The sequence below is a fragment of the Stegodyphus dumicola genome, chromosome 4 (assembly GCF_044657685.1).
Source record: "Stegodyphus dumicola isolate Sdum_Otavi_A_Nest chromosome 4, ASM4465768v1".
Lineage (NCBI taxonomy): Eukaryota > Metazoa > Arthropoda > Arachnida > Araneae > Eresidae > Stegodyphus > Stegodyphus dumicola.
Window position 1 is genome coordinate 129419781 of NC_140771.1, and position 16896 is coordinate 129436676.

The 16896-nt window shown below is 33.0% G+C and overlaps 1 protein-coding gene across 1 annotated transcript in view; it reads right to left on the reverse strand.

Moving 5' to 3' along the window:
- RIOK2 (RIO kinase 2) overlaps positions 1 to 16896 on the reverse strand; it is a 108681-nt gene that overhangs the window by 2262 nt on the left and 89523 nt on the right. The window contains exon 9 of the mRNA XM_085815430.1: positions 6924 to 6996. Coding sequence (XP_085671556.1) covers positions 6924 to 6996 — 73 coding nt within the window. The remainder of the gene's footprint in view (positions 1 to 6923; positions 6997 to 16896) is intronic.

Consider the following 16896-nt stretch of genomic DNA (forward strand, 5'->3'; position numbering starts at 1 on the left):
TTAATACATAATTTCTTACTTTTTGGAGAACATCCGGAAGAGCAATTAAAAACATAATAGTTGAATGTTTTAGTTCTGACACTAAAATCTTTTTCTTAACATTTTTATCTTCCCTTTATTTTCTTTATTTTTCATTTGACACAAGCATAAAATATCAAAAATGCTTCTAATCTTATCATATGGACAGGCAAAAATAATAGAAAATAATTTTTTTATTAATAAAGAAATTGAAAACTGACAATTTAAACGATTCATCTAATATGTCTTAACGCATCATACACACTAAATTGTGCTGCTTGGTGCCTTTGTAAATTTTGCTTCCAATGCCTGTTCTAAATTCTAAAAGTTTTGACATTTCTAGATTTTGTTGCTCGATGTGTGAATAAATTAAAAAAATTCTGCCACACCAGCTCTGTAACCGGACCTTACCATATATATTTCATATTTCTTCTGAATGTTCCTATTACTATAAAATTAGCAGCTTTCTCTATATATTCTAAATGCATTTAATATTTTTAGAATAACAGAAATCTTTAATTAAATCCAAAAACTCTAAAATGAAAAGGAAACGTGGAAGAAAAAACAATACATTAAGAGAAAGGAAAATTATTCTTCAAAGATATGTACAGATATTATTATGTAAATTACCCAGTTGTTTACAATTTCAGCCTTTACTATAATTTCCCATTTCTATTTTCTCACCAGAATGCAAATCACTTAAACAGTTTTTAAACTGAGGTTTTTGGAGTGTAAGACAAGAATTTGTTTCTGACCTCCACTTGCTCCCTGCATTAGTTCCTGCCAGCCCTGGTAATTTGCAATTACCATATTTGAAGGCATATAAGACATAAATATAAATATTTTATATTATTAAATAATAAATATAAATATAAATAGACATAAATATATATAGACATAAATATAAATATTTTATATTATTAAATAATAAATATAAATATTTTGTAGCTTTTAATGTGTAATTATCCTAATATCATTTAAGAATCAATGCCATAAATTACATGTATTTTAAACTGTGAAATTTTATTAGATTGGGATTTAATAAAAATTATGTTATGAATAATTTAATAGGCTTTTTTAACAAATAAAAAATAAATAAAATTTAATAGTGGCCATGTAAATCTATAATGACTAAGGTTATCTAATACCCAATTTAATTACTTATAACTAACTGGTTACCTTTAAAGATTATCTCTGCATTTTAAAGCGAGTTATTGCCTTTCATTACCCTTATCGTCGTCACAAGATAAAACACAAAAATGTAAAAATTCATGTAAAACCTATTCTTCGCATCTAGTGAGGCTTAAAATAATGCAAAACAACTTGTCACCTCTGGTGCTTTAGTGGATTATTAGGACCTTAATCTATATTAACTGAGTTACAATCCCTGTAACTCTACAAGAAGCTACGACACTAACTGTGTCAGACAGACCTCAGCTAACTTTCAAAATTGCAAACCATGCTTACATCAGGCCTTAAGGTTTGTTCTGATCATCAGGTCTCTCCTAGGCAAGCAGGAGTGGCCACAACAGCCAGTCTTTTGTTTTGAATCATGCTGATTGTGATTTTACTTCTCACTTTTACCTATGCCATTTGACATAAAATCTACTTATTATTTACTAAACTCATAGAGGGAGCAAGTATGTGACAAAATAAGACATAAAAAAAAAAAAAAAAAAAAAATTAAAGCTAACTGTTAGTGAAACTTAAAAAAATGTCACTTATCTTCTTTCAAATATGTCTAGTTAGTATGAGTGTAAAATATTTAATGATAAATTTCATAAACTTTATTTTATTCTCAAACTTACTAATAATTATATTTAATACTAATGCATCCATCCTACTTATGGATCTATTTTATTTTTAGAATGGTATTACAAAAGTGAAGTTCAGCATAGATAATATTTTTAATTGAATTTATTGAGTTCCCATTTGCATCAGGTCCTTAATTTTTTCATGAATGGTCCTTAAAAGTACTTAATTTCCGTGTGCAGAAATGTGTACGAAACCTGTAGACAGAAGCAGACGTCCCACTAATGTGCCTGGGTTGACAAGTAACATTGTCAACTAAGCCTACAGTGGGCCTGGGAACATCAAGACTGGACCATGGATAATTGCAAAAGATAGGCTAACAAAACATGGCTGGCACTGTGAATGAGCAGAGCAAGGATAAGTAATTGAGAAATGATGGTACTCCCAAGTTAGTGGCTGTATTATCGACCTGACTGGGAGGTATTAGATAATGCATAGAGAGCGTGTAGGTTAAGCAGCTGCTGGATTTGCATTCTTTGTGTGTGGTTTTGCTTTGGATAGAATTAGAATGAGAGAACTTTGGTAAAGTAGGGGAACTGAACAGCCCAACTAATAGAACAAAATAAAATGCACACCCATAAAATTGATGTTATTTTGACTTAAAATCTTTAAGTAATTATTTGACTTTAAAGCACTCAGCAAGAGAGAAAACTGTGCTATGAAAATGAATGGGCAGTAGAAAGGTGAAATATACTGTTAGAATGGTCAACATGGAAAATGTGGGGAAAGAAACCCTCTTTTAGCAGTGACAAAGGAAGAATTTGTTAAAGCTCAAGATAAGTGATAATTGATCTTTGAAAGCAGGAACAGGAGGATCAAAAGACCGCTGGAAATCAGGAGTTTGTCCAAGAACACAGCTTGCTATTTAGGATTTTGGAAGACCACAGTGAAAATAAAATAAAAAGTTGATTGTTCCTAAAAGCTTGTGGGAATAAGTAAAAGCTTTCTGCCCTAGCCGCAACACACTTAGGAGTTAACGAAAACAAAAGATAAGTTTCTGAGGTGTTTTCATTAGTCAGGTTGCTTCAAAGATAAAAATATGTTTGCACATCTGTCCTGTGTAAAAAGAATGGGAAATCTAGAGAAAGACATCTATAAATTTAGTGCTCATTATAACAGATTTTTTGCCAAACCAATATCGATGCTTGTGAAGCTCTATCAGTCACTCAGAGTGAGAATAAATATATAATAACTGCCATCTATATGTCTTCAAAATACCTGTTCTGCTATGGTAATGGATGTGATGATAAAGATTTTCAGTACAATGGAGTACCTTAAAAAAATTCAATGTGATCAAGGAACTTCCTTTATGAGTAATTTAACAACACAGTTTAAAAAATACAAGATCAGAGTGATTCACAGATCTGTTTATTACCCCCACTTGACATCACAGAGAGATTTCACCATATGATCATAAGACTTTTGTGAGTGTTGCATTTAGAAGCTGGATCAGACTGGGAGAAACATTTCCTGTCTGCCTTGCTAGCATTGTGTACACGAAAATAAGGAATTCCAGTCCTGAATTAGTCCACAGCAAGAATTTGAGGACACCAGAAACACTATTGTATGAACACTGGGTTGAGCCCCAAGAGGAGAATGCTTTTGTTAGAGTATGTTTTCTCATTAAATAAATAGACTGAAATGTGCCAAGAACTAGCATTTAAAAAACTAGGAGAATTTCAGGGAAAATGTAAGTCATGGTACGATAAGAAAGCAATTAAAAGACAGCTTAAAGAAGGATACTCTGTGGCAGTCATCACCCTCTTAAATAGAAACAAATTGTCCATTCAATGGTTCAGCCCTGGTATTTAAAGAGTCAACTCTTGGAAACTAACTAGGCAGTGAAATTATCGGGAAAAAGACAGTGGTCTCAGACATATCAACATACTAAACCTGTATTAGCAACAGCCAAAGACAATAAACCTATTAATGCAGAAGGGTGATGATAAAGGCTTATAGCAGGAAGCAGATATTCCATATATCACCACTTACCTAAACGTAGACTTTGAAGAAATAACATGAGAAGAATAAAACTAGTAGAAATGTTAATTACTGAACAAATAACTCAGTCACAGACTTTGCTAGATAAACATATGTCAGTTTACTTCAATGAGTGTGGAATAACTGTATTAGTGGTTCATAACTTTGAATTCATCAGTTATCAGTCCAGGAGATTGAAGCCACACTGAATGTCTCCTCAAAGCAACATCATCTCAAAATCAGAAGTCTTGAGATTGCTGGATATGAAAGTAATCAAAACTGGCAACTTGGATTACACCTTCCCTACGGTTTTTGTGGAAGCACCAAACATAGATCCTCAGCCAGGTGTTTAAATCAAATAATTAGGACTGAGTCTTTTTGCTTACCAAATCCTGAAGAAAAGGTTAAGACTGTAGTTTTGGCCAAATACAGTACTATATCAGATTTAACCAAAGGTTATTGGCTAATTTCATTAAGCCCTAAGCACTGTGATTTGTCACCTTTGTAAGTTCCTTTGGCACTTCTCATCCATAATGCCATCTCATCCATAAAGGATGCCATTCAGGTTTAAATATGCTCCATATTTGTTCAGAAAATTAATGGCACAGATACTTGAAGGCTGTGAAATGTATGCAATCCCATAACTGGATTGACATAGCCATATTCTCTAATGACTAATCATTTAAATTACCTAGGTTGCATGCTGCAAAGAATATCACAAGCCAATTCTAAAATTAAAATGTCAAAATGCAAGTTTGCCCAAAATCATATCAAATACTGAGGGTATATGGTAAGAAATCAGAGGCACTTCTAAAATAACCCCAACCCACAACAAAGACTCAGTTGACTGCATATCTTGGATTAAAGAGATATTGTGGGCATTATATCCCCAAGTATTCTGTGATTAACACCACCTCTCACAAATGAATTGAAGGGGAAAACCAAGGAAGGAAGTGTTAATTGGATTGAAGAGTGCAGATGAGCATTCTAAGAGTTAAAAAAAATATTAACCAAGAAACCAATGTTATTCATACCTGACTTTATAAAGGAATTCATCTGAAATCAGTGTAGGAGTTATTGTTTCACAACACGGTGATCAAAATGAAAGACATCGATTTTGTATTTAAGCAAAAAGTTCTCTGAGGCTGAACAAAAATACAGCATCACTGAAAAGAAGTATGCAGGTAATAATTTTTTTGCCATTAAAAAAAAAAAAAAAAAAAAAAAGAGCATCATTATACAGACAGACAAAACTTCAAAATCAAAACTCAACCCCCTGGTATGTCTAAATAAGAATGTGAGTTCAAATCTGAGACTGATGAGGTGGTCTCTAGTGCTGCAGCCTTACAACTTTGAAGTTATCTACCGCTCAAGTAAGCTGAATAAAAATGCCGATGGGATGAGTCATCTCAAGAGGGGCAAAACACTACGTGTTAGAATGCGATTGTTCCCACTACTTTATTAAGCACGTACTGTGATGTATATATGTATATAACAGAACTTTTCCAAGTTCTTGCCTCTAAAGGAAGGCTTGAGAATTAGTTATCTGTAATTTTAGAAATAAAAAGGGTAATTGTTCATTATAAATGGTGTATTTTCTTTAATAACTTTGTTAAAATGTGTTTTATTAATTAAACAATAAAAAGTATGTAAATTATTAATAAAGATTTACACTTGAATGAAAGTATTTTCATATTCATAAACTAAATACTGAACAGCTAAGCAAAAGGTTGATCACAATTCTCACTGAAAGTATGAAATCCTCCCCCCCCCAGTTGAGAACCCATGTCTTAGACAGCGAAAATTTCTCCTGACCTTTCAAACAATCTGGCTATCTTTTTTCTCAGTGTTGGAATTTTTTTCCCCAGAGTTTCTAAGATATCTATTGATATTCAGATTCAGTCAGAAAGATTTGGAAAAGATTGGAGAGATTTACACATCTTGAAAATAAACTAGTATTTAAAAAGCACACTTATTCTTTCACATAAAACTTTCCCATCAGATTAAACAGAATGCAAGTTTAAAACAAATCTCAAGTACCCAGGTATATGCTGAAATTTTTCATCTCCCAACAGTTAAAAATACTTGCCTTCTGTGGTAAACTTTTAAAAATATCCATATATTCAATGAACTTCCAATGACTAAGTTTAATGCGGAAGAACATATTAAAAAAAATTGGATCCAAGATAGTCTGATTTCTTTTCTCTAAGTAATATGCAGATATTCACCAAAATTCAATTTTCCACTCCAATGCTGTATCTGTCATTAACCTCTTCCCTTACAAATTTTTTTGAAAAAAATTGCAAAAAATCATCACATTTTTAAAAAAAAAATTATTATTAAATACAATGAAACAAAACGAATCAAAATATGTAGGTTTTAAGTTGAATTTTTAATTTTTTGAACATGTAAAAGTATTTAGATTTAATATTAGTTTACTATCCCGAGTTATCTTGGGCAAACGAGAAAAAAGTTAAATATTAGTCTTTGTATAATAGTTTTCGAAACAAGGGACAACACAAAGTGATACCAGACATTTTACACTGGTATCTGGTCTCTTTTCTTACTGGCTTACCACTGCAGCCATTATTGTACTGTTTTTCAATGCATGTATCCTTCTTTATACATTACTAATCCACAAACCGACATATACTATACAATAGGGAAACACATGACCAGACCCTCCAAAAGAAACGTGCAACCAACAAAATTTGGCAAACTGCCAATCAAAGCTGAATATTTCCTTTCATTTCCTCCAAGCCGAGTAAAACCGTGATAAAAAAAATCGTACTAACAAATTCTGCTTCGCCTGAATTTTCATGGGATAATAATTAATTGCATTATAAATGAACCCGAGATAACTCGGGATAATCAGGCAAGCAGTTAACGTTTGTTCACATTATCTGATTGCTTCTTTTTCACTAGGTAATTCCTACACATCTGCAGACTTAACAGATAAAAACTGAACATCATTCAGTTTCATTTGTTTGTAGAGTAAACAGACAATAAACAAAAATTTCCTTGCTGATTGGAAAATCCCATTAAGTCTTGCATCTGCTTGCTGTGTTTATTTGTATAAATTATAAGCTGTAAAATGTTTGTTATTTACTTACATCTTCTAAATCTTTTTGAACATCTTTTGAGAAACCACTGGCATAAGTCATGACATCCAACATACCTTCTCTTCTGTTGATAAAAAAAAAGAAAAAGTATTAATATATTAAATGGCTAAGAAATGAAATGACCTACCAGTAGCCAAGTCAAGACATCTGAACACTGGTAGCTCAACCTAAGCTTGAATTCCACTGAAAGTTTTGGTTGAATGGTTGTTATGTGACCATGAGTTGGTTTTCCATAGAAAGTCATTCATCTAAGTGTCCCTAGTCTTAGGAAGATAACTCTGATGTGTTTTGCCATATACACTGCTAGACAGTAAAATTGCTACACCAGGAAAGAAAGAAAACAGCAAAATCATATTTATTTTACATATACAATATTGTGTGAGGAACATATAATTAAGTTTGTAGGTGATTTGAGGCACACAGCATGCAGAATTCAGTACACAGAGCCATCACCTCCAGCAACAACAACAGCCATAGTCCAGCAGGGCATAAGCTTCGAACTAAGCTTGGATGACCGACTCTATGTTAGAGTTCATCAATAGTAATGGCTGGCAAGTAGTGGAATGCCAATGACCAGGATATTCTCAATGGGTGAGAGATCTAGAAAATGGGTTGGTCAGGGTAACAGTCGAAAACTCTTTGTATCAAAGAAAGCCAGAACAGCGCAAAAGGCAAATGCAATCATGCATTATGTTGAAAGATGGTATCAGACAATCTTTGATGACAAGCATGGCCACGAGCCTTAGAACATAAGAAATGTAATGCCAATTGTTCACATTACTTGTTATGTGAACAAGAGGTGACTGGGATGTGTACCCAATAGCACCTCATACTAGCACACCAGTTGCTGGGCCTGTAGGATGAAGATATGCAAGCTAGCAACTTTAATTTTTCTTGGAGCATTCACACACGGATACATCCATCATGATGCTGTACACAGAATGGGTGTTCATCTAAAAAACAATGTAGTGTCATTTTCTGTGTCTACTGTCATTTGTTGCACCACTATAGATGTGCCTGTCTCTACTGCAGCATCAAGAGGAGCTGCAACATGCTGACCTCATACTTTCCATGCAGATACTTGTTGTCCTGCCTACTAATCCCAACTTAGATTTATGTGACATGGCAGTAGGATCTCACAAGTTTGAGAGGACAACATTTCTGGGTCACTGAGCTACTGCATGGCATTCAGTATGGCCCATCTAGACTCAATTACTCCATATTCACCTAATAGTCATAGGATCCCAACCAACACAAGCATCAATGTCATGGAACAATAAAGCACAGTCCTAATAGGTCATGATCCTGCCATAATCTAATTCCAACATGCACTGGTAGGCATGATATGATGTTTACACAACCAACATTCAAATGTGATTTCCATGTCAAAAACCTGCTCTGCAACTTTCTCGTTTACACATAATGTAGATGGCATTACTCATACTTGCTTTGTGCAGATGTGCTGGCATACTGATCATCTGCTATACTAGCATGCAAATTTAACATTAGTTGCATGCTGCGTTCATGGTGCAGCAATTTTAATAGCCAGCAATGCATAAACCAATGAAAGACAGGCATAAAGCATTTCAACACAAATAAATTTTTCGTATTCATTATAAAAAGATATATATAATGAATTTTAATGAAACTTTGTAAAGACTGAATGATAAATTAATATTAAACATTATCATAGATTTTATTTATAATATTGTACATACATTTAAAATATTATATGTAAAGATACTCTTATTAATTTGCATTTCTAAAATGTCAAGATTTTCCTTCCAGAATTCCAGGTTTTTATTAGTTTCTGACTTCTGGAAATTGCAATATTTTCTCATTAAATTATCTTTATTTGTTAAATAATAAAATAAAAAATTTTTTGAAGAACAAAAATTAGGCAAGATTTTAAATTTGTAGCTAGGGTAAATGAAGCTCATCAAAAAAACTGATTTGATAACAGATTTTTAAATACATACTAAGAAATGAGTAATTGTTAAACATGGAAAGTTTCAATTCTGTTTTAGCAAAATATTTCTATTTTATAGCATATACAGTACAAAGTCCATAATCCGGACTCATCGGGACTTCGATTCCGGATTATAGATCATCAATTTAAATCTGGTAAGATAGCATGCAGAAATTGTACAATTAAAAATATGAAACCATAATTTATGAAATAAAGAGCAATTATGATCTAAAGGGTATCAAATTTTACAAAAAAAAAAAAAAAAAAAAGCTTAATATTTATTTGTTTACTTTATATAACATTTCTTTCAACGCGCCCATGTGTAAAGCATACATTATGCATGTGCATTCTTTATACGCATGTGTAATGTACATGCACTCTCTATGCGCATGCGTAAAGCTTGTGGCTTTGAGGTCTGGATTATAGATCATTCCGGATAATGGATGTCCGGATTACAGACTTTGTACTGTATTTAAAAATGCAGTTGTTAGAAATCATGGGATTATGTTTGGGGGGGATAATACCTTATATTAATAAGCATGTCATATTAAAGCACAAATCATTTATCACATTTTAAGGACAGAATTATACAATGTGTGAAAACATCAGCACAGCTAAATTATATTCTATGATAGAGAATGCCACCCTGCTAAGTCAAGTTTTGATTGAACATGACGGTTTTGATTCTCTGGTGAGTTATTTGAAGACAAACTTATATTCCTTCAGCTTCAAAAACATACATACGTTCTTTACTTATACAACTATTTCACCAAAGGTGAATTTTGAAACTTTTTAGTTCCTTGTACGAAGTAAAAAGGAAGTACTGTAATCGTGAAAAATTCCAGGTACCATATTTCAATGAAAACATCCATTTTGACCGCTATCGAATGCAAGTTAACAATGTTTTTGCATGACATCTGTACGTAAGGGCAGAATAAAAGACACTTTACCCCCAAAAAATTATACAACTGATTTAAAATAAATTCTAAAGAGAATTTTTCATGGCGTCTGTGCATCTCATAACTCAAAAACGAGTAGCATCAGAAATTTTGTATATAGGACTGCTATAACATGTAGACGTGCACCTCGTATTTTGGTTGCTATCTGCCACACCAAAAGTATTATCCACTCTGTTACTCGGCTCAGTAAGCTCAGTTTCTTTATTCCTATGTTTGTAAATTGTGCATTTTTTGCTTTAAAAATGATTGAATTATGTTGTTCTGGTTATGGTTTTTATGCCTTTAGTTAACCTGCATGCAACAATTGTAGAATTAACAATAATTTAAAAGCTTTATAACTGCGGCTAAGCCTAATTTTTTATTACCATTGCAGCCATGTTTGTTTACATTCGAAACTTAGCAGAATAGTGGATTTGTTGCCAATCTAGAGAAAATAAGCTTCGTAGCAACAAAGTATTGCCTTTTTTATTATTGCGAATTAAATTATGCTTATTTCATTCTGGAATTATCATTTATGTTATTAGCTTCTTTTTTGCATAGAAATTGTAATTTTTTAAAAATTGTTTTAACTGTACTTGATGTTTTATGTTTTTCTATAACTTTCAAATTTTAATGAAAATATTTTGAATTTTTATGTATTTTTCCCTTGATGTGAAGTGAGAACTGAATTAATTAGTACTGCATGCGCATAAGGTAAGCGGCGCTGAATTGTCTGTGAAAAACTGTTTCTTTTTTATTTGTTTAATTTCTTTTATACATCCTTTTAGATTTATTATAGTATTTGAATAGAACTTGTGGTAACTCTTCAAATGACATAATTTTTGTGCACTTTGAGTTATAAAATGAATGAGATGTTAAAAGAACCTACTGCCAAAGTGTCCCTATGGTAAACAAATATAGTGAACTTTAAAAAGTGCATTTTTTCTATAGTGGTTTATGTGCTATACACGAAGTAGATTTAATTCAAAATTTGTTAACTGTTAATTCAACATGTTTTAATGAAATGTAGGAAAATTGTGTATAATTTAAAATTCCGTACAAGGAAGTCGTGAAGTATGCATCAGATTTTTTTTACAGTAGAAATGCTTATTAAATTGTCTAAATTCTATTGTATGCTTACTGACTTTGATAACATTTGAGATAATGCTTAGAATATTTAAATTTGATCGGATGGTAGTGGTAGTGGATATTTTGGCACATAAGCTGAAAGGTTATATGATGCGGCAAATAAAATTTACAGATAAAAACAAATATATTGTTACGAAATGTACAGGCGCGGTGAAATGGCTTCCCCGCAAAGCAGTTTTAGGATTGCCATAAAATGGCAAGGTAAGGCAGAGTTGCCACATTTGGCAAGAAATTGCCCATTTGGTGACAAAATTGGCGATATGCCATGGACGGATGGAGAACATTCTTGAATGAATTCTTACCGGTTTAGCTCAGAATGTTCTTGAACACCAGCCGAAAGCTATATAAACCCTGCTGGTCCGCAGTCAGTTAGAGTGCCTCGTCGAGCGGGCGAGTCAGAGTGTGTATGCCTCGCCTAGCAAGCTGATAGAATGTGCCTTGTCTAGAGTGCGAGTTAGTCAGTATCAAGTTGGTGTCTCGTCTAGCGAGTCAATCGAGTTGACAGCCGGGCAGCGAGTGCACCGAAAGAGTCTCGTAGTGTATCGTGGTTAGTGCATCGTTGAGAGAGCGTGTTGAGCTCCGGGAACGACTGAACTGAAGAGTCGGCAGCCATGATCTGTGTGTCGTCGAGTGCATCGCAAGTTGTAGCGTGGAGGGTCTCAAGAGTACGTGGAATTCCGAGAACGACCCAGCAGAGTCGGGAGCTGTACTCTAATGCTTGAAGTGAAGCTGTCTGCACCGTGATAGCTTGATAACTTGAAAGCTGTGCTGATGGTGTCAGCGTGTTTATAGTAAGTAGATCTTCGACGACTGTAAAAAAAGTGACTTTGGAGCTGTCCTGACAATACCGGCCAATAAAGTGTGTTTCGATATTTCATCAAGTAGTGTCATCGTTATTCATTCCAAATCCATACGAACCCCGTACGTACATGAAGGAAGAAAATAACGTAACAACTGGTGTCAAACCACAAATAATGAATATAATAAAATACAAAGTGTTAAAATACCAATACATTACATAAAAAAATAAAACTGAATAATAAACCCTCATCTCTTTCAGATATTGAAATAAATTTGTATTGACCTTTTTCCAATTATTTGGTTAAGATGTATCTCACAATCACTAAAATACTTCCTTCTAAGTCTGTTAAAAAAAGCCACTTAATTAAAAAATGATGTACGAGAGAAATATATTACATATACCTCTCATGGAAATATATTACATACTTCTCTCATGGAACATACTGGTTCACTCTCTCCTCAGAAAAAATCCATGAGTGAATCTGGAATGACCAATTCTAAGTTGGATTAGTATGATTTCCTCTTTCCGGTTCCTAGTAGTATCCCAGCATTCGACTCGAGTTTTCACACTTCTTAGCTTTTTAGGAAGCAGATCATCTCAGAGTTTCTGCCATTTATCTAAGATTTTCTCTTTGATGAACCTACTGATATCATTAGAAGGGACAAGCTGACTGGACAAATGGATTGCAGACTTTGCTGTGGCATATGCTAGCTCATTACTTCTCATGCCCACATGTCCAGGTATCCAGCAATACAAGATCATCCTACCCAAGGTTCCTTAATTTTAAATCGAGAATAAGGGTATCTACTATGACAGGGTTCTGAGTATCAGAAAATGATTCTAAAGCCCCGTTCACAAGAGCAGATTCGACCGGTAGCGAAAACCGATTCTTCCAATGTGTCCCGTTCACATGGCGAACAAGCATTAACTGCCTCACCGAATTGAAGGTAGAAACTTGGTAGAATGTTCCTACCTCTCCACAGCAGGGCAAATGGGAAGATTTCACATACTGCATTGCACGGTTCACTTAATTTTAGCAAACAACATGGCTGACGTGCAACTGACTGCTCGCTGGACGGTCAGCTAAACAATCGCGTTGACAGATATCTGGGGATATGATATCATCTAAGAAAATTAGATGGAACCGGACGAAATATAGAAATTTGTAAACTAGTATAGACAAGCTTATCTGACGCTGGATATTCCAGAAATACCATTCAAGTTAAAACTAAAAACAAGCATATTGTCTTCAACGAGACAAGGGGACTCGGTACCTTTTGAATGTTTTTTTTTTTTTTTTTTTAATTTAAAAACTTTTATCTACTTTAAAAAAAAAAAAAAAAAAATATTATTATATAGTTTTGTAAGACAAGATAGTTTTAAGCTGAAAGAAAATTTTTAGTCCAAAGGGACAATTTGCCCTGAAAGACCTTTATTTTGTTTTGGCATTTTGCGTTGAAAACTAAACGGTGAATCACGTTTTAAGTTGTTGCCACCAAATATTATCACCCTGTATTATATTTAAATTAATTAAATAATGAAGAATCTGCATAAATGTATTTATATTTTTTGCATTGTGATAAAACAACTATACCTAAAGCCATCAAACTTTGAATAACGTAATCCTCCACCGAATATGGGCATCTGGAAGCCCACATTTGGAATTTGTTTTATTAACTGTTTCATATTTTGTAAAACTTTCAGGAATTTTTTTATTAACAAACTCAACGATTTCAAAGCGAGTAATGGCAAAACATCACTAGGGAAAAAAAATATTCTTTATCTCCTGCGCACCAGACTCTATATCAGAAATTCTAAAGATGTGCTCATTTTAAAATTATTTTGTGATACTGCTGTTGAACTTAATTTTATGGTTTGAGTACGTAGAACATGATATTTAATAAATAAAGGTAACACACAAGACGTTAAAAGCCTCTTTGGGCGCAATTTAAAATCTGAAAACCTTTCAAATTTTTTTAATACTTTTTTGGGCAGTAATTTTTTTTAAATTTAAATTTTTTGAAGAAAGATTTAACAATTAAAATGTCATTCTTCTCCCACAGTTTTCAATGTTTTTCCCAAATTTTCTTATTGTATTTATTAGAGAGTTCTTAATAACTTTAATGATCAATTTTGCAAATAATGAATTAGTTTCTAAGAAAAATAAAAGCATATTTGCAAAGCATGTCAAAACTTTGAAACAAATATCTCATTCACATTTTCACTTCAAATAAATTTTCTTTTCAGTACAGTCAAAAGTCGTTAATTCGGACACCCATAATTCGGAATGATCTATAATCCGGACCTCAAAACTAAAAACTTTCTGCGCATGCGCCGCGTTGACACATGCGCATAGGCGTTTACGCGTGCACGTAAGACCTTTTACGACTGCGCATATGAGTGTGCGCAAGTGCAGAATACGTTTTCGTGTGCGCGTTTTATGTATAGTGGACGTATAAGCTAAAATTATCTAATTATCTATTTTAGTTAATGTTGATGATTGCATTGTTCCTTAATTTTCGAATTGGATCCGGCTTATTTTTTGCAGACTGTAAGAGCAATTTTATAAAAGTAAGCTTAAACTTTCGATTATATCAAATAGAATTTCCGATATATATTTGTTAATATGTAAAGGATCTAAAGCGAAAGTATGTTTTGAAATCCGAAATCTGTTTATCAATTTCACGCTGCTCGGCGGGGTGAACGCCGCAGCGGGCGCGTAATGAATTGGAAGTTGATCTGTCAGCACTATCCTTATCTTCAGGGCAGATGTTTTTATTTTATTTGGCTTATAATTCCTTACCAAATTAGTATTTCATCTCGATGTGCTCCGTCTTTGATATGATTTAAAACAAGTTCCTCGTCATTATAATTCGCTTCCGATAGCGAAGAAAGTGACAGAGGTTAGTGAAAACAAAAAAATTTCGATTGACAAATTAGTCGGTGTTATCGACACAGGAATTATAGGACTTGAACAGCGGAACTTTGTAACTGAACAAGAAATTATGTCTGTTTAATAGAATTAAAGAGAAAGTATTATCACATGAAACGAAGCAAAACTTAAACAACTTACATTGAAAGAAATGTTTAATAAAGAAAACAAATAAATATTAAGCTTTTTCTTTTTGCAAATTTTGATACCCTTTAGATCATAATTGTTCTTTATTTCATAAATTACGGTTTCATATTTTTAATTTTAGAATTTCTGCATGCCATCTTACGAGATTTAAACTGATTATCTATAATCCGGAATCGCCGAAGTCCCAACGAGTCCGGATTAACGACTTTTGATTGTTTTTTGCAAAACCCATCCTTGTTTCTATGAAGTACATAATTTTAAACAAGCGGTAAAAATATAAAATAATTTAGGCCATACCTATATAAGTTTTAGGACATTAAATAAAAGGATTTATCGAAAAAATGCAAACTGAGAGAAAGCACTTTAAAAAATATAAACGACCTAAATCGTCATTAAATCATTGCAAATTCTTAAAAATGTTATTACTGAATTTCAATACATATATATATATATATAAAATAAAACCTAGTGCTATTCAGTTGGTTAATATAAACATAAAAACATAAATTACAAGCTTTTATTTAAAATCTTCGTAAAACAGGTTCAAAACAATTTTAATGCATGAATTAATTATATTTTCTAAAACGTAATCAATATTAAAACATTTATAATTAATGTAAATAATATTAATTTGTCATTTTATTCATTTTTTCAAAAAGCAAAGTTTGAAATTTTAACAGCCAGAAAACATTTTATTTAAAACCGTTCAGCAATATACGTGATTTCTTTTCTTCTTTTAACCATTTTGTCTCATATATAAATTGCATTTAAAATTAATTTAGGTGTATTTTAGTTAATTAAAGAGTTAAACTCTGATGGCTTTCGATAGCAATAGTAAACAATGCCAGAAAAGGTGAGCAAACGTTAGAAATCTGCCAATCCGATCCGCATTTGTGACATCATTCATTGCTTGCAGTGGCTTACGGGTTGATGGATGGAAGACGACGTGCATCTGAACCGATCCTGAAGCCCTGAACGGGCCTTAACACTTTTAATGCGCTAAATGAGTCAGTATATATTATAAACGTTTTCTGGCTTAACAATGATATGAATGATAGTGCGCTATATATAGCAGTTAATTCTGATATGAGGGCAAACATCTGCCTACCCTGTGCTCTCCAATAATGAATGACATACCAACATGTCCATCTGCTTTCAATTCATCAGTAAATCCAGAAACATAACTACTGCAGTTTTGCCAATGCTCAAGAAAAAGTTGCCTATACACCAACTCATACGTATCTCTTTTGCTAAGATGTTGGAAAATATTGAGCATTAAGCAGATGCTCACATATATCACCTAACAGAACCAGCTTACAAGTATGATAAGTTTGTGAAAATATTTAAAAATAATAGTAAGAGACAACTGCCTTAAATATTGAACATCTGGAAGGAAAGTCAGTTTTTGGTCCAATACCAATCCTAAAAATTGTATTTTAGATACAACTGGAATTTGTGAACTTTTAAGATGAAGTGCCGGCTCAGCATGAACACCTCCCTTTCTATAGAACTGCAGACAAGCGGTCTTTTGTTCTGAAAATACAAATCCATGTTTCTTAGACCATGTCTGAATCCTGTCAAGAGCAATCTGCAATAGTCTCTCCACATACCATGTAAGTACTCCTTGGCAACTTATCTGGAGATTGTCAGCATATTATGAACTTAAGAAACAGTTGGAGGAAGTTCTTTTAGAACAGTTTATTTTTAAATTTAAAAGTGTAACACTCAGAATGCAGTCTTGAGGTACATCCTCTTCTTGTACAAAGTCTCTAATAAAACTGAGCCAATTCTTACTTGAGAAATCTTAGCTTTCAAGAAATTCTGAAGGAAAATAGGCAGGTTACCACACAAGCCACTACCATGAATACCATGAAAAATATCGTATCTCTACGCCTTATCATAAGCTTTTTCTATATCAAAGAAAATTGAAATGAGGTAGTTTCTTTTGAAAAAAACTTTCTGAATAGAAGTTTCTAAAAGCAACATATTGTCGATGGTTGTTCTACCTTTATGGAAACTACTCTGAT